The 19,506-nt window shown below is 38.9% G+C and overlaps 1 protein-coding gene across 6 annotated transcripts in view; it reads left to right on the plus strand.

The window, feature by feature from the left end:
• The window catches only part of FN1 (fibronectin 1), a 92,308-nt gene that overhangs the window by 17,784 nt on the left and 55,018 nt on the right, over positions 1-19,506 (plus strand). For all 6 annotated transcript variants that reach the window (XM_089672363.1, XM_089672372.1, XM_089672380.1 and 3 more), the window contains exons 6-14: positions 3,308-3,454; positions 4,247-4,423; positions 4,548-4,727; positions 5,021-5,197; positions 5,700-5,852; positions 9,680-9,808; positions 13,452-13,592; positions 16,309-16,430; positions 19,307-19,481. In XM_089672363.1, coding sequence (XP_089528489.1) covers positions 3,308-3,454; positions 4,247-4,423; positions 4,548-4,727; positions 5,021-5,197; positions 5,700-5,852; positions 9,680-9,808; positions 13,452-13,592; positions 16,309-16,430; positions 19,307-19,481 — 1,401 coding nt within the window. The remainder of the gene's footprint in view (positions 1-3,307; positions 3,455-4,246; positions 4,424-4,547; positions 4,728-5,020; positions 5,198-5,699; positions 5,853-9,679; positions 9,809-13,451; positions 13,593-16,308; positions 16,431-19,306; positions 19,482-19,506) is intronic.

The following is a 19,506-nucleotide window of genomic DNA, read 5'->3' on the forward strand; positions in this document are numbered from 1 at the left end:
TGCTATTTGTATATGTTTATAATTCTAATTCTGTAAAGTTTTGGATCTGCTAAAAATACAGTATTTTTTTTTTATTAAAAATTCAGTTCACTTGGATCACTGTGCAGCTTTTTAAACTTGAAAATCCTGTGTAGGTGATAAAATTACCATTGTGAGATGAAATAGAGTTGAGACTAGTTTCAGTAATTGAAACTGTGCAGTATTGCTGGAAATCAGGCTCCTGATGTAAACTTTATTATGAGCAAAAAGAAAAAATGCACATTAATGGCTCATTTGAACTTGTATACTTGCCCAGGCATGGGGCTACGAAACAAACTACTAAAAAAAAAATGAATCCTCTAAAACCTCTGGCATTAAGTGGAAAATGTTGTCATTTTATGCATTGAAGGTAAATGGGGGAGATATATTGGTGGTTTTGAAGGTTGGCTTTAGATGGACAGAAGTGCCCCCCAGAATTCTGTCAAGACATCTCGTATCTTAATTGGTAGATGCTGTTAGTTTCTTGTATGACTTGACCAATGCATAGATATGGCACATGTGTACAGTGGGGATCAAAAGTTTGGGCACCCCAGCTAAAAATTTGTATTAATGTGCATAAAGAAGCCAAGGAAAGATGGAAAAATCTCCAAAAGGCATCAAATTACAGATTAGACATTCTTATAATATATCAACAAAAGTTAGATTTTATTTCCATCATTTACACTTTCAAAATAACAGAAAACAAAAAAATGGTGTCTGCAAAAGTTTGGGCACCCTGCAGAGTTAATATCTTGTACTGCCCCCTTTGGCAAGTATCACAGCTTGTAAACGCTTTTTGTAGCCAGCCAAGAGTCTTTCAATTCTTGTTTGAGGTATCTTTGCCCATTCTTCCTTACAAAAGTCTTCCAGTTCTTTGAGATTTCTGGGCTGTCTGTCACACACTGCTCTTTTAAGGTCTATCCATAGATTTTCAATTATGTTGAGGTCAGGAGATTGTGAAGGCCATGGCAAAACCTTCAGTTTACGCCTCTTGATGTAATCCCCTGTGGATTTCGAGGTGTGTTTAGGATCATTATCCATTTGTAGAAGCCATCCTCTCTTTAACTTCAGCTTTTTCACAGATGGCATCAAGTTACCATCCAAAATTTGCTGAAATTTTATTGAACCCATTTTTCCTTCTACTCGTGAGATGTTCTCTGTGCCACTGGCTGCAACACAACCCCAAAGCATGATTGATCCAACGCCATGCTTAACAGTTGGACAGAGGTTCTTTTCATTAAATTCTGTGCCCCTTCTTCTCCAAACGTACCTTTGCTCATTCCGGCCAAAAAGTTCAATTTTAACCTCATCGGTCCACAGAACTTGTTTCCAAAATGCATCAGGCTTGTCTATATGTTCATTTGCAAAGTTCAAACGATGATTTTTGTGGTGAGAACGTAGAAGAGGTTTTCTTCTGATGACTCTTCCATGAAGACCATATTTGTACAAGTATCTCTTTATAGTGGAATAGTGTACCACAACTCCAGTGTCTGCCAGATCTTTCTGGAGGGATCGTGCAGTCAAACGTGGGTTTTGAATCGTTTTTCTCACAATCCTGCGAGCTGTTCTGTCTGATATTTTTCTTGGTCTTCCAGATCTTGCTTTAACTTCCACTGTTCCTGATGACTGCCATTTCTTAATTACATTCCGAACAGAGGATATTGACATCTGAAAACGCTTTGCTATCTTCTTATAGCCTTCTCCAGCTTTGTGAGCGTCAACTATTTTCAGTTTCAGTTTTCTAGACAACTGCTTAGAAGAACCCATGGTGCTGATTGTGGGGGCAAGGTCAGATGAGTCTGGGCATTTAAAACCTTTGAGATTGACATCACCTGGTCTTCCCAGACGATGATTGAGAACAATCCATGACACTGGCAGGTCTCAGCTTGGCAAAGGGGGCAGTGCATGCTATAAATTCTGCAGGGTGCCCAAACTTTTGCAGACGCCATTTTTTTGTTTTCTGTTATTTTGAAAGTGTAAATGATGGAAATAAAATCTAACTTTTGTTGACATATTATAAGAATGTCTAATCTGTAATTTGATGCCTTTTGGAGATTTTTCCATCTTTCCTTGGCTTCTTTATGCACATAATACAAATTTTTAGCTGGGGTGCCCAAACTTTCGATCCCCACTGTAGGTACCATCTGATTTCCCTCTCCGTTTAAAGGGAAGGATTGGCAGTCATTGGAAGCACTAGTCATTGCCCTCTAACTAAACAGTCCATTTAACCAGCTGATTTATAGCAGTCGTAAGAGTTCTAAAAAAGATTGTGAATGTTTCAGCAGAGGGTAGAAATAATTTTAAACTTGGAAAATGACTCTCCTAAATCCAGGATTTGCTTAATAGACTGAGGGACACACATGCTAGCTGCTTAGAAATCAGTTTACAGGTAATTCAAGGCCCTTTGGATAGCACTCTTTTAAAATCGTTATTGTAGTCATTGCATTGCTGAATTGTTACATGGACTCCTGAACGTGTTTGTAGGGTAACATGACTGCATATATTCTCAACTGTAATGTGATGAAATTACATTTTATTTTGAGTCTTCTACCATTTGGAAACCATTTACATTTCAGATTGTTTCATTGGAATGTAAATGACCTTCTTTCTAGTACAGGCACATAGGTTTCTGTCTGCTGCTTCTGTATATATGGTCATTGGGGAGCTGTCTTCCTTATTACTTGTTCTAAATTCCCCCCAGAGTAGTAGATGAAAGAAACATCTTGGCTTTGTTACAAATATTTGACTGCCTTTAGAGTTTACAGAATGCCCATTAAGAAATAATGTCATACTTAACAACAGTTTTTTAGTAAAATGTATCCTAATTCTAAACTGTATAGTGAAAACATATTGTCCCTAGTATAAGCAAGAAAAGATGCTAGAGCTGCTTTTGTCTCTGATGCTGTTCTTGGGGCCACAAGTTTAAACTTAACTGTCAATGTATTAAAGGCTTTTGGCAAGAACTCTTTTTTTTCGGCTTAAAAAAAAAATAAAAAAAATATATATATATATATATATATATATATATATATATATATATTATGCCGTTTAAAATATATTCACTGCAGGTGACTCTTCCTTATGCATGTGTTTTTTAAATTACAGCAATTGATTCACCGTGTGTATGTATAATATATATATATATATATATATACTTCCTTTTCAACTGCATGCACTGGTCAACTTTTTGCAGCAAGCTCCCTAAAATTTAAACTTGTCTGTTTTTATAGGACAGATTGTAGATATATTAAATTTATTTATTTTTTTTTCAAAAACTTTTACATTACAGACCGCTGTAATGACCAGGACACAAGGACATCCTACCGGATTGGAGATAACTGGAGCAAGACTGATACCAGGGGTAACTTGCTGCAGTGCATCTGCACAGGCAATGGGCGTGGCGAGTGGAAGTGTGAGAGGCATTCATCTGCTACAGGTGAGTTCTGACAGGTTCGGTCTGCTGCTTCACTCTTTTTAGTGTTTTTCATGTGTTTTAGGTTTTTTTAAACTATTCTAATGTTTGAACTAGATTTTGTATTGCAACACACATTCTTACAGGTTATTAAAGTTGTTTTAGAGGTACAAGCAATTGTGTGTTCTAAAGTGAAACTAGCTGTGTGTGTTTGTGTTTTATTATTTTTTTTATTTTTTTATATACAGGTTACGGCTAAATCTATTTGTCTAAACATGATTGGAAAGTGGGGCATCTCCTAGAAATTGCATAAATTCAAATATTTCTAATTCAGGCAATAACTTATTTGGGTAAATGGTAAAATCTAACTTTCCTCATCTCACATGTGTGAAGCACATCTGGTATTCCCTCTCCCACCCACAACAAGCTTTGCTCAGTTTAGATGTCATGGATGCATCATGCCAGTAGGTTCACATCCAAGTGCCCTATACTCTCCCCCTTTATCCTCCCAGATTGTGCAACACTCCTTGGGCATCCCTGGGCTTCTTAGCTGGTTCCCTCTACTGCTTGCAAGGCGGTGATTCCCATTGTCCATGACTAGTAGCAATGTACACCCTGGTGCTGCTGTTGAAGGCATTGCCAACAGGAAAAGAGGGACAACTGTGGAATTTTTGCCTGTTGCAATTCATTCTGGATGCTGTCAGCAGGTTTCAGACTAATTGTACTTATTGCTCAGAGTTGTTCTTTTAGTATGGCCCTGGCCTTAATCTGTATGTTTTTTTTTTTTTTTTTGCTTTTCCTCTTTCCTTAATGTAGGAGTTGGTGTTGGCACTGGTGCCCACATAAATATCTACCCGGCTGTGCGAGATATTGAGCATTGTGTGGCTGACAGTGGAGTGCTCTATACTGTGGGCATGAAATGGTTAAAAACTCAGGGAACTCAGCAGATGCTGTGTACCTGTCTCGGCAATGGTGTCAGCTGTGAAGAAAGTGGTAAGTCCAGCTGGTCTGTGGTGGGTCTTTTTTGTGTGTGGGGTGTTTTTTTTTTTTTTTTTGCTAAGAATATTCCCTCAAATTTTTTTGCACTCTCCAAGCAATTGTTTTTATATTCAAACAGTTGCAGTCGGGACCTATGGAGGCAATTCCAATAGTGACCCATGTGTCTTCCCTTTCATCCATGATGGCAAAACATACTACTACTGCACAACAGAAGGTCGCCAAGATGGAAAGCTGTGGTGCTCAACCTCATCCAACTATGATGAGGACAAGAAGTATTCTTTCTGTACAGAGCAGCGGGGTAGGTTTCTCTGCAAACTGCTTATAAGCACTAGAAGTTTAATCCTCGGCATTCTTCACTTTGCTGCTTATCTTGGATGCATTATAGGCCCATGCAAAAATTTAGATTAACCCCTTCCCCCCAGTAATATAGATTTCCAAATATAACTGTTTTATCAGCCTTATAATTTGGTACACAACTGCAATGTACAAACTATTTGCAGAAAGACTAAGAATTAACTTTTTGATAATTTTTAAAGCAAAGTTCACCTTAACGTTGCCTTTTTTTCTTTTTCTTTTTTTTGTCTTTTGAAGCACTGGTTCAAACACGGGGTGGTAATTCCAATGGAGCTCTCTGCCACTTCCCATTCTTGTACAACAATCGTAACTACACAGACTGCACATCAGAGGGCCGCCTTGACAATATGAAGTGGTGCGGCACTACCTTGAACTATGATGTGGACCAGAAATTTGGCTTCTGCCCCATGGCAGGTAGGAATCCTATAAAAGCAGAAAATAAAATGGTTGTAGGTTTGAAAATAGCCTGTTTGTATTTAGTTTTTATTGCTATATATCCTGGATATCCTTCTACTCTTAATAGGAATTCAGTTCTTTTAATTTTACCCCCCACCCCTTTTTTTTTTTTTTTTTTTGTTTTTTTTTTTTGTTTGTTTTTTTTTTTGTTTTTGTTTGTTTTTTTTTGTTTCATTCAGTCATCAGTTCTCTTCTTCCTGTTAGCTGTTTTACTAAATGTTGCAGAGATCTAGAGAAGATAATTTGAAAATTGATTAGATATGGGCTAAATTAAATAAATATTGTATCTTCTGTATACTGACTACAGTGTAATAAGTGTGTGTGTACAACTAAACCTCGTAAATGGTACTTTATTTCCTTTCCTGTTTTTAGCACATGTGACTATCCTAGGAGCATATATCCCTATCTGAATTTTCATATATACGTTTTTAGTTCATAGTGGTTTCTCTTTTAATCCTAGCTCATGAAGAAATCTGCACAACCAATGATGGGGTTATGTACCGTGTTGGTGATCAGTGGGACAAAATGCATGATCAAGGTCATATGATGAGGTGTACTTGCGTTGGCAATGGCCGTGGCGAATGGAACTGTATTGCCTATTCCCAGCTTAAAGGTAAATCTAGAATGTGTACAGTGAGGATCTGAATTTGAATTGAGTTTGTTTTGCCATGATGAGGGCGTAGAGGGTGATTGCTAACTCAATTTACATTTTTTAAAGACATTTCTTTTGTGAGCTCTCTTTTGAAAATGCGCATTCTTATAGCCCCAATGAACTTTGTTTAAATCCGCTAACTAAATTCAAGGTACTGCAAAACAAAAGGTGTTCAAAGTCTTACAGTTCATCCTCTTAAAGGGGGGACTAAACCCTCCAATCCTTTTAAAGCCAAGGAAGCTGCCATCTTTAGCATCTGTTTGGTCTGCAGTTACCATGGTACAGCATATGTGATCAGTTATGACACCAGCCAAACAACTAGGACAATTATAATTCACAGCATGCCTTGACAGTAACTGTTTTTGAAAAACTGTTAATATAGTTCAGCTTTAGGAAACCAGCTACATCCCAAGCAGAAAAATCTGTCCCTTGCAAGGATGCTGCAGAGAAACCCCCTTGTTCTCTGTGGACACAGTGGTCCTCTCTGCAGAGGATCAAACTCTGTGGGGGTAAGCCATTCTTCGGTCAAGACCACTGCTTTGATACAAGAGTCCTTCTCTGCAGTATGTGTGCAGTGAGCAGACTTTTTAACTCTTGTAAATTTTTTGTTTTGATGAATGTAAAATGTTTTTTTTTTTTTGTTAGCCAATTTTAGACTGAAAGTACAGTTGGATTTTAACTTCTTCCAGCTGACTGTACACATACTTGTGGCCTCTCGAAGTGAGTCTTTATCCGTGGGGCCACATATATGTGTATCTTTGTGTTGCGTTTCACATTTTTAAATTGGTATCTTAGTGTTTGGTGTCAGTATGTTTTTTAGGTAGGATTAAAAGCAAAATGTGCAGTAATTGTTTCTGGGCTGTACTACAGGTAGAAACCACAACGAACGTTCATAAATTTTGGTATCACTGCAATCGTCAGGAGCAGGAGAATATTTTGGGTTCTGTGGTGGTTTTTTATTCTTTACTATTGTAGTCATGTTTTCCTTTTTTGATAATAAAAAAATCAGGAGATACCCATTACCATTTACCACCAAAAAGTCCCAATTTTGTCTTTGGGGAGGGAACATTGTATAATCCATCTGGATGTACACAGTTGCATTGATATGTAGTGTTTTAACACATGTCAAATTTGCGTTCCGACATAACCTTTGTGCTCACCTCAGTCACCAAGGGGTTAAAGGAAGTCTGGTCGTAAATTTGCAGCTTACCATTAACTTCATTTTAAATAATGCTAGTTTGCATGGATATTACTAGCTTAGTGTTGCTAAACCCACACTAATACTCTACTCGCTGTGGAACCTAAGAGGTTAATCCTCTGCATTGTGTAAAAACGCTGTTTGATCCTGACTTCTCTTATCCTCCCCTTCTTCCAGTGTCCTCCTCTTATCTCCTGATAAGACATATCATGTGGAGTCACTCTGCATATGCTCAGTTTGGTGTGTATTGCTAGAGAGGGTTTTTTTTTTCTTGGGAGAGGGCATGTGATCAGCACAGGGCCATTTGGCACTGTCCAGAGGTCAGGGGTTCTACATCTTCCTAGAGTAAAATGAAAACTCCTCCTACAAGCTTTAACCAGTGCTCGGCTGGACACCGATGGTCATATGACTGCTCTAACTGCTGATGAGAAAAGGTATTTAGCAGCTTATATTTACTAAAATAATTGTATTTCCATGGTCTGTGTGCTGTGGGAGACCAGATATAGTGAATGCAGGGTCCTGGGTTTAGTAACACTTTAAATACTTTGCTAATTCTAATTTTAAAAATGACAAAGTCATCACTTCTTCTCTGCTACCTTGATCAAGAATGTGACTTACAATATAACAAAGTGCATCTAAATCTAAGAAACAAAATGTAATATGTTGCATCTTACCAGTTCTTGGAAGTGATGACTGCACAATTTGTTTTATTTTATTTTTTTTACTTTTTTATTTTGACCTGGTAAATGACACTATTCATGTCCTTATTGTGGTTACACTCACTTCTCCACTGGTATGGTTTGTCGCCCAGGCTGCTCTCCTGATTTGGAATACATATAGTTCTTCCCTTCATATTTATTACACAAGAGAGGGGATTAGCAGTTTACAGATAAGAATGTTTAACTTGCGGTCAGTGACAAAATACTGCATTTCTGGCAAGCTTAATAGGTTTTCTGTACTTGCTCAAATGGCATTGACCTAAAAATGAAAACCAATGCATCCACTACATAGAAGCCCTGGTAAACTGCAATCTACTCTTGGGTTTAAATATTGTTTAAAGCTATTAGATCAGCTTGGCAGCCAAATGGCAAAATGTTTCAGAAAGTGATGGCAAAAAAAATGCCAGCTCACCTGTTGCTCTGAGCAAAGGGTTCTCCTTAAAGTGGTCCTAAACCCAGGACCCTGCATTCACTATATCTGGTCTCCCACAGTACAAACATGGAAATGCAATTATTTTATTTTAGTAAATTATAAACTGCTAAATACCTTTTCTCATCAGCAGTTAGAGCAGTCTTGTGACTTCAGCAGAGCACTGGTTAAAGCTTGTAGGAGTTTTCATTTTACTCTAGGAGGATGTGAAACCCCCAACCTCTGTCTGGACAGTGCTGATTGACCCTGAGCTGATCACATGCACTCTCCCAAGAAAAAAAAAACCTCTAGCAATACATGCTAAACTGAGCATGTGCATGTGACTATGGATTCAGTCTGCCTTAGGTGGTCATTTCAACAAGAGAAGGGGCAGAGAAGAAAGGATCAAACAGCCTTTTTACACAATGTAGAGGAATAACCCCTTAGGTTCCACAGTGAGTATAGCGAGCATGCTTTACTGCATCTCCTAGATTGTAAGCTCCGAGGAGCAGGGCCGTCCTATCCCTCTTGTATTGAACTGTATTGTCTCCCATTATATTGTAAAGCGCTGAGCAAACTGTTGGCGCTATATAAATCCTGTATAATATACAGACTGATTTTACTGTTGTGGGTTTAGTGACACTTTAAGGTTCTCATTGAAAAATGAGTTATCCTATTTATCCAAGGATAATTTCTTTTTATCTTTCCTATTTTAGCATTCACTGAGAATACCATTGAATCCGTTGGTATGACTTCCCATATATGCTGTGTAAGACAGCCATATACATAAATTACACAAGCGTGATTTTTACAGTCACCGCTGGATTAAGGTGATCAGTCAGCAGACAGATTTGATGTTTCTGCAGTTCAGTCAATAGGAATGGATCCCTTTTTTTTCTGTTTTTTTGTTTGTTTCTGCACTGTGATGCTAGCATTGTGGGAATGGGTGGATAATCTTCAAATCTTTCCAAATATAACAAACTGCATTTTTAGATTAGCATTTTGTTCATTTTATTTTGTGTAGCAACACAGAGGTTTCTTTTTGCATTTGCCAAATTGTGCATTTTGTAAATGGTGCTGTGAAGGGCTAGGTTCTCCAGCATCAAATAACTCGGATGTTTGGCAAGAACATTTTAGGTTTTGCTTTGATAGCGTTTTGTATAAACACCTCCATGCTGCCAATTTGCACTTTTTCATGTCAAGAAAAAGAGGGTTGGCATGCATCTCTGTATATGTACTTAACAGCTTAAGTCTGATGCAAAGCAATTTCAAATGACCTCTATAATTTTGCTAGGATATCTTTGTATAAGGTAAAGAAATTCTGCATGCTGACCCTTCCCTCCCCTAAATTTCCATGTCCCAAGCAGAATTCTTAAAGGATGTGTTTTATAAAACTGTAAATTGCTTTTCAAATACTTGCAAAATCTAATGTTGATGTTTCATATGTTCCCTTCTGTAACAGATCAGTGCATCGTGGATGGCGTTACCTATGATGTAAATCAATCTTTCAGCAAATATCACGAGGAGGGGCACTTGATGAACTGCAGCTGCTTTGGTCAGGGACGTGGTAGATGGAAGTGCGATGCAGTGGGTACGCAAGCCATGACCAGTTTATGGGCACTGTAGAGTCTGGTATTGAAATTGGGCAGCTACATTTAACAGCCGTGTTTCTGCTTAGGTTTATATTCTGTTTTTAAGCACAGTAGTACTAGTATACTATGCATTTATAGCTCACTGTTACAGCTTGTTTAAAAAGCAATGCGTCAAGCCACATTGTACATCAGGCAGCCAGATGCAGTGAAATGTATTTTACATATCACCATCTTGGCACATTGTTATATGTTCCTTGTGTGCTTTGTAATTGTAGTTAGTTTACAATGTTGCTGAGTTCTACAGTACAATGGTGAAGAGAGCACCATGAAAATGTAATACAGAGGTAACATTTGCTGGTATGCAGGGTCAGTGCTAGACTGTTTTGCATCCTAGGCAAGACCAGCTACTTGCACCTTCAAACTTTATGTGGCGGTGAGGTGAGAGCATGTCGGCTTACATTTACTGTGCAGACTGTCTTTCTACAGCGGCTGTGGCTACACCCTAGGCAGCGGTCTACTTTGCCTAGCTGTGGGGGCCACATGACCATGTCCAAATCAACTGGTCCTTTTTTGTCATGTGCCTTTTTCCCCATTTAATCCAGGATTTCCCTTTTTGACCCCTACAGATTTGTTGATTTTCATTCTTGTGACTTTAACCACTTGCCGACCACAGATGGCCGAATGACGGCTACACTGCGGCCGGCCAGTTCTGGGAGGACGTCATATGACGTCCTCCCAGAACGAACCCATGGCGATCTCCATAATTACTGATCACATGATGTGGTAAAAGGCCAATCACAGCGGCCTTGTACCATGTGATCAGCCGTGTCCAATGACACAACAGATCACCTGTAAATGAAGTTGCAGGTTATTGGCTGCACTTTCCTAACCGGCAATTGTCAGAGGAGGGATCGGCACTGATCATAAGGGCACTGATCAGTGCCCAGCAGTGCCGCCTGCCTGTGCTCATCAGTGCCACCCTATCAGTGCCCATCATTGTTACCTATCAGTGCCGCCTATCAGTACCACCTCATCAGTGTTGCCTATCAGTGCAGCCTCATCAATGCACATCAGTGAAGGAGAAAAATTGCCTGTTTGCAAAATTTTATAATAGAAACAGTTTTTTTTTTTTTTTTTGTCTCAAAATAGTTTGCTTTTTTGTTTATAGCACAAAAAATAAAGCACCCAGCGGCGAATACATACCACCAAAAAGCTCTATTTGTTTGAAAAAATTATAAAAACGTAATATAGGCGCAGTGTTGCATGACTGCGCAATTGTTGTTCAAAGTGCAACAGCACTGAAAGCTGAAAATTTGGCCTGGGCAGGAAGGGGGTACAAGTGCCCGGTAGGAAAGTGGTTAGAGTTCATTAACCTTCTTCTTCTTCTTCTTCTTCCCCCCCCCCCCCCCCCACCCAAGAAGCTTGTAGCTGCAAAAAAAAATCCAGTTAGATTCTTAGGAATTCTTAGTGGTAACTTAGCCTTAAGGGTTTACCCTTTTTTTGAAAGTGGAAAAAAATATTTTAAGCCTTTTTGGTTATGTTTCCTCTTCTATCAGACTATGGGGACTGGTAAGGTGAAACCATGTATCTGTCAAGTAACATGAAGTTCCCATATGCCAGTTTACAAATTGTTTGATGTGTTCTATTTGTGAAACATATTTTTTTATCTGGTATTATGCTCTATAGTAGCAGGCAGTCTGGAGATTAATAATGTAGGTGGTGCAGTCCTGTACTAGTGGGGTGGGTGAGGTCAAAGCACAGGACAACATCCTAATCTGTTTATTCAATCAGTGGTTGATAAACTCTGAATTTCCATCTGTTTTCCTTGGCTAGTATTCAATAGGCTGACTTCTGTCAGGGCACAGTACAAAGACAAGGGAAGCCATGTACATATGAAGGCGGTTGTTTCTAGGTAAACAATGACCATTCTTAATTAAGTGGAAAAATATCCAATTTGGTCCCCTTCCTGTCAAGAAAATGTATAATCTACTAATTTAGTCACAAGAGACATGGCTATAAAACCTCTTTAGTAGCTCCGCACAATATTGCTAAAACAAGACTGACTGACTGCATTCTGCACCAAACATGAACTGGGTGCAATTCTGATGCGGTGTGGAATTTGCACTGAAAACGCTGCAAATTCCGCACTGCATCAGTGTGAACCAGGGCTTAAGGTTTTTTCACTTCAAAGGCTAAATCCTACTGCTTGGCATTTTACAGTAATATTTATCAGGGATTTCTGAAATCTATCATACTGTAGCTTGTCCAAATAATTCAGTTAATTTTTATAAAGGCTTGCTGAACACAGCAGCTTTTTAACGTAGGTACAACTTCAGATCTCACTAGCAAATGTGTATGTGGTCTGTTAACTCAGTTGTACTGCTTAGTTAGAATATTTTATTTTGAAATCCATTATTAGACATTAGTGAACAATCTAACCATTGTACTAGATCTCTGTGATCAGTTTTTCACTTCAACAAATATTCCAGGCTCACAAGAATTCCTATTCTGGGCAGTGTAGCAGGATGGATAGGTAAACCACACAGACCATCCCAGTGCAGATTTATAGAATTTTACGAGAAGTGTAAAAACACAATGGCTGCATGGACTGCTCCCCAAGGACGCAAAGACAGTTTACATTGCCTATCCTTTCAGGTACACTGCTTGTGTGGTCTCTGTTGCCAGCTGAATTGGGCTCTTGTGGCAATGTAATTGCCACCATTTTAAGTATGATGGAGATGTGAGATGGCATTTGAAATCTAGAGGGAGAACTCCAGGGTGCAAAAAAATTCACCATTTATACTCCACTCTGCAGCAGTTTTAATTTTGGCGCAAATCAACCATAGACATTCTGTTAGGATTCTGTGGAAACTTGGGTTTCCTCCAGAGTTTGCTAGTGGTTCCTTGAGCTGTGGTTGATTTTGACCACCCATTTGGTGGAGCTTGCATAGTCATGGGGCCAACACCACTTGACAGCCAGAACCATCTCACCAATTAACTTTAGCTGTCTATAAGAGTGGCATTCTTTCCAATAGACACCAATGTAAGGGTTATTCACTCAGACCCCTATGAATTTGATTTTAACAGGGGATCTCTGAGAACTGAATTTATTTTAGGGGTTAATCTGTAGGTGGGGGGGAGCTAAGAGGTTGGGTTACATGCTTACCAGTTTTGCCCGTATTTTCAGGTGTACTTGTCAAAGTATAGCTTTTTTGTTTTTTTGGGTTTTTTTTGTAGTTTGGATAGAGTGCTAAGGGATTAGAATGCTTGTCCGTTTTTATTGTCTGTGCCCCCATTAAGTAGATGCACCCTTCCTGTTCACCATTGTCATTTGAAAATGAATTGTTGAGTTGTCCTCAGAAAAGTAATAGCGGGGACACCTTTCAATGGGAGCACTAGTTTTGGTGACCTGGGGTCTCAAATGGATTTCCTCTTTGTCTATGGGACAGGAAGTGAAGGGAAATACTCTGCAATGTGACCCAGATGGCAAAGAAAAACAAATCTGACAAGGATAATAACCCTCCCCCTGCTCTATCCAAAATGAAGAAAAAGTTTTGCCTATAGTTCTACTTTAATGACTTTATTATAGTATAACAGCTTTTCCATTACCGATCTGTTAAATCGCTTCTAAATGTATTTCAGATCAGTGTCAGGAAACCGAATCCCGAAAATTCTACCAGATTGGCGATTCCTGGGAGAAAGTTGTAAATGGTGTCAGTTACCAGTGTTACTGCTATGGAAAGGGAATTGGTGAATGGCATTGCCAACCTTCTTCCTATCCAGGTAAAATATTTTTTATTCTGGAGAATTCTGTTTTGTGCTAATATTTTCTGAATCATGTATAGTAATTTTATCCTTTTTAAGATGATAAAGTAGGCTTCATGCATTAAAGCAAATTGAGGATAGAGTGAATACAAATTCTGACTTTGCAATGAAGGATTAAGGTGCGAACAATTTGTCCTTTTCTGACCAATACTGCAATCTGCTAAACTTCCAGGAACAAGCGGCAACCTTTTTTAGATGCCCACATGTCAACTTTGCTACAATAAGTAAACTATTAATGTGTTCTTTCAACACTACACTGATGGTCTGAAAACAAGCAGCCTTCACCTATTTACCCATCCTGGTCATTTCACATTTAAAACAAAAATTGTGGATTTTGCTGAGAATAGAGTTGAGAAATCTGCTTCCACAGAAAGGACACACATCCCCTTGTATAGCCAGCCTTGTTTTAAACAATTCTCATGCTCTTTATGCATTTTGCTTATTGCCCTTCTAGATTACTTCAGGCATTGTCGAACCATTTTCTGGCAACATTTGTGATCTGTGCTGTTATCGCTTCTGACGCAATAAACTTACCATCACTGCATTCATTCAACAGAGTAACGTTGGCTACAAGCAAAAACAAATCTTTAAATATATGCAGTCTATTTCTCCAAATAAATCTTTTGATGAAACTGGAGATAAGAAGTCTAGAATAATGAATTTAGCCTTCTTATAAATATTGTGGTGCTCTTTACATCTTGAGTGGTCCAGTAGTATATCTGGCACCTGGGGCCGATAATTTTAACCCCTTGCCGTCCACCTACTGTTTTAAAACGGCAGGACGGTGGCACTCCAGGGGCGGGTTGCCGTTCATAAACGGCACCTGCTATGTCTAGTTGTGTGCGCTCCCTGGGAGCGCGCAGCACCGCGATCCGGTGCCCGCTGTGCCCTCCGGACACAGTGAAACACCGATCGTTGGATGGGACCTCTGTACGAGGTCCCGATCATGTGATCACTGATTGGCCAATCAGTGATCACATGCAAAGTAGTAAGCAAGATGTCCTTTGTGACATCATTGCTTACTACGTGTGAAATCTGTGAATGATCAGAGGTCACATGGTACAAGGCTATTCACAACAGCCTTGTACCATGTGACAAGCTCTGACCAATCACAGCTCACACAGTATTTCTCAATGGCTGCAAGAATGCAGACAGAGAGAAAGAGAAATGATTGCTTTTACATCCTATATGGGTGTAAAAGCAATCACTAAAAAAAAAAAATCTTCATCACCCCCCACAAGTAGTACAGTGTCACCATGGTACTGCTAGGGAGACAGTATGTTAAAAAAAAAAAATATATATATATATATATATATATATATATATATAGTAAAAAAAAAAAGTTTAAAAATTATAATTATTGGTTATAAACTAATTTGGCGTATATAATCTTTTTTTATTTATTTTTTTATTTTTTTTACTAAAAAGATAATGGAATAAATTTTGGCCAAGATTTATAATGAAATCTTATTTATTTGCAAAATTTTATAAAACTTTTTTCCGAATTTTTGGACTTTTTCATTACATAGCAAAAAAAATAAAAATCCCAGCGGTGAATAAATACCACCAAAATAAAGCTTTATCTGTCTTAAAAAAAATGGGTACAGTGTTGCATGACTGCACAATTGTCATTCAAAGTGTGATAGCGCTGAAAATTGCCCTGGACAGGAAGGGGGTAAAAGTGTCCGGACAGGAAGTGGTTAACAGGTAGCCTTCCCCATCCAGTAAAGACCTCTCAAAAAAGATCGCATCGCCACCCCCATCTGGCACAGATCAGATCTCTTCATACAGCACAATTTGTCCCCCCTTCCCCAGCACAGATCTCTCGGAAATTACCTAGTCACTCATCCAGCAGAGTTGTCCTCAGTACAGACCTCCCCATCCCCTTGTAGCGACTGTTCACATTTGGGGGTGAGGAGACCCCCTTGTGGCTGTGTTGTGTGACGGGAGCAGGGAAGGAGCCTTTCCTTGGCCCTGAGCAGACACTGTTGGTGATACTCCCCAAGAGAGTCCATATATCACACCACCTTAAGTACGCCACTGTAACTTTATCTAATTTGATATCTTGGGTAAATACAAATATTTTTCTTTGATATTGGCAGTAGTAATATTATGGTACAGAACTAATCTTATGAGATGGCCAATAATGTATGGGAAGAGGATGACTTTTCCTAGATGGGTGTGTGTTGTATATATTCTCTGAAAGTGTTAACTGGGGCTTGTACTTGCTTAATGTTACCTAGGTGTGTAATCCATTCATTATTGGATGTCCTATTCAAATCTGTAGGAAAGTTGTGAATAGGTCCATACTGTATATACTGGTCTGAGATGTTGCTATGTATTCCTTACAATGTAAACGCAAGCATGCTGAAATTTAGCAGTCCTCTGCTGTAGTTTGCAGTTTATAGAAATACCTATTATTCAAACCTTTTGGGTACATGACACAAATGCTGAAATTATCTGATGCAATTGTTTTCTATTCTCTAGAATTTTTTTGGGGAGGGGGGTGGGGAAATGTTCCCAAATTTAAACAATTCTGTACCCTCCTAAATGAATCTGTTGTCTACAGTAAGCCCTGGCCTATCTGAAATTCGTAGTGTTCTCTATATAAAGTGTTTTGGGTTTTTTTTTTGGGGGGTTTTTTTATTCTGTGTGTTTTTACTTCTTTTGATAGCTGGAACTGGACCTGTCCAGGTAATAATCACTGAAAGTGCTAACCATCCCAACTCACACCCCATTCAATGGACCGCTCCTCAGCAGTCACACATCAAGCAATACATCCTGCGCTGGAAACCTGTAAGTCGACTCTTTGCTTCCATAATGCAATGCTATTCTATTACTGTTAATATTATATTGGCTGATCTGATGTTTGACTCATTCAGAAGATTGTGAGGTCACATACCTCTCTCCTGCTTGCCCTTATAAATGGGCCGCTTGAGTACCGCAATTTGCCTGAGATGTACTGGCCTGCAGGCAGACTTGTACACTTCAGTCCTGCCTGGTGAGATCTGCTTATTGGTCTCAAGTGGTTCATATGATGTTCTCCATGCTGCAAATCCTTATACCATGCAGTCCTGAGTTCTACATATTTTACATGTTGGATGAAGACCTGTGGCTGCATTGTACCAGAATTTTCAAAAGGGAATCTTTTATAGAATGCAAGATTCTCATTCAAGTGAATTATTCTCTTCTCTCCCATGGTGACCCAATGGTCCGCATTTCCCAATTCAAATTCTTCCCTATGAGAAGGTCATTTATGCTAACCAAGACTGCCTCTTAAATTTCAGAAATTCTGGTAACTGTGGCACAAATCTACATTGGCTAATAAGCTAGAATAATGCTTCTTGATTGTACACCCCTTGTGTACTAGGCTATCACTACCCCTTGGGCCCTTCTCTTAAGGACCCCACAACATTGATTTTAATTTTTTTTTTTTTTTCTTTAATTTTATTTTTTTTTTTTGTACTTGTATTTTCATATATATGCACCAAAAATTAGGTTTTCATTGTAGAATGGTGGTGAAGTGTTTGTGTGTTTGTGTGTTTTTTTGTGTTCTTGGTTTAGTGGTGTGTGTTTTTTTTTTTTTTTTTTTTTTTTTTTTCTTCCTCCCTTCGTTTACAACCTTAGCAAGGTTATAAAAAAAAAAAAGTACAAGTGGCTTGAATAATCTTTGTAATATTTGTAAAAGTAGAAATGTAGATAATATAGACAGATTGATGAAATTCTTGGACACCACCTTTTTGACATCTTCAGGTACTGGAATCTGTTTGAATATCCCTACCTGGGGAGTTTGCTAATGGTTAGCTGTAACTTTTCTGCTTTTGTGGTCAGAATATCCCAATTCCTGTGGGTAAATAGACCACCCATCCATTCATATTGTGCAAGCTTTGGGATTTGTGATTTAGAAGTGTTTCTGAGGTTATCTGTATGTCTGTCTCATAGTTCTCTTGTAGTTCTATCTCTTTGCATTGCCTCCCCACTGCAGTAATGTAGTATGTGATTGTTTTAGCACTTTAATAAAGCAGCAGGTGTTTGGCTGCAGAAGGGGACTGGATGTCTGGACATTTTTCCTGTCTTTTGTTCGTAGAAAGAATTTATGACTTTATTCTGTTCTGCTTGTGAACATTTTTGTATGGCTCAGATCGCATCCACTCCAAAGAGGTGCAAGACCCTTTTTAAAATCCACACCTGAATTGCATCACATTAGAGTTCTCACCCATGCAGTGCGATTTCTGGCAAGCGCAACGCAATCTGTTTCGGAGTGTCCGTTTTTATCATTGACACCTGCACCAGATCGCCTGAATACAATTGCAAATCCTGTGCGTTTCCTGCACTGTATTGGTGTGAACCCAGGCTCAATGTCTTGATTTCACATTCTTAACCTCCTGTCTACTGCTATGTTTGTGGGACCCAATTTATTTATTTATTTTTGTTATAACTATTGCTGCATGCTATTGCAAATCTAGCAGAAACTATTTCATAATTTTATAATTTTGAATACAACAGCAATTGATTGTGGGACTCAAGATGGTTTGCTCTAACTCCACGTTAACACCCTATCGATATTGTCATAAACTATGGTGATCAAAATGGATGGTTGAAGGCTAAAAGATCCTTCCCAAGCACATTCCTTAAAGTGTAAATGTAAAAAAAGCATTTAAAACCAAACATGTTATACTCTCCTGTTCTGTGTAATGGTAGTGCTAGCGATCTTGGCTCCTCTTCTTCTGTGTCTGTCCCCATAGCAAGCGCTTGCTATGAGGGCAGACGCGTGGGCGCTATACCGAGCCAGGCTTTGTGCATACATTGATGCACTCAGTGCTGCCTGACTCCACCCCCTGTTGCCTGCTTACAGGATTTGACTGACAGCAGGAGTCCATGGTTCCCGCTGCTGTCTACCAAGTTCATGAGCGTGGGGAAAGAGGAGAGAAGACCGGCAGATGGGCACAGCACTGGATTGATACAGGACTCTGGGAAGTATTTGGGAGGGGGTGAGAGGAAGGCACACAAAGTCATAAAACTTTATTTACATTTAATGCAGGGAATGCATCAAGGTAAACGTTTTTACCTTTTGGAACCACTTTAAGCTCAGCTTAGCAACTAATGGTCTTTGGCCATAAATGTAGAAATCTACATAGACCACGATGCGCCATAAATCTAGATTATTGGAAGCTATAAAGAAGCCTCCTAACATCTTTTTTTAGTTACTGTAAATGCTCCTGGATTGTTATGTTCCATAAAGGGTTCCGTAAAGTCGTTGTTTTAGCTCTGTTATCTTGATGATGGATAGGCTCATTAAGGGTACAATGGGCATAATGAGAGACTCCATGATTATGGGACCTACGATAATTGAAGTAGAATGTCTGTCTGAAACTAAAACATTTCCAGCCATTTTAGCTTTAAATGTGGGTTGTTTTTTGTTTTTTTTGTTTTGTTTTTTTTAAAGATTCACACCCACTCTGCATGGCTGTGACAAACAAAACATCTGCTCTTCATAGCCAAAATACTTCTAGTAATGGTTTTCTTTAGTTGCAGGGTTCTTTAAGTAGGGTCAGTCCTTTTTGATCCTTGTATTTTGCTGTCATTTTGTGAAAGGTATTCTCAATTTTAAATATATTGTAGTATTACCAATAATGTTGTGATGTGTTTTTTGTGTTTTTTTTTTCCTCTAGAAAAGCAAGCAAGTTGTTTGGAAACAAGCCACCATTCCAGGACATCTGAATTCCTATACAATTTCTGGTCTGAAGCCTGGAGTAGTGTATGAGGGACAGCTTATAAGTGTCTTGCAATATGGACAGAAAGAAGTCACCCGATTTGACTTCACGACCACCTCCACCACCCTAGGAAGTAAGTGCTTCCACCAAGTTAGCAC

The sequence above is a fragment of the Staurois parvus genome, unplaced genomic scaffold (assembly GCF_062004578.1).
Source record: "Staurois parvus isolate SC_StPar_1 unplaced genomic scaffold, SC_StPar_1.0 ptg000011l, whole genome shotgun sequence".
Classification (NCBI taxonomy): domain Eukaryota; kingdom Metazoa; phylum Chordata; class Amphibia; order Anura; family Ranidae; genus Staurois; species Staurois parvus.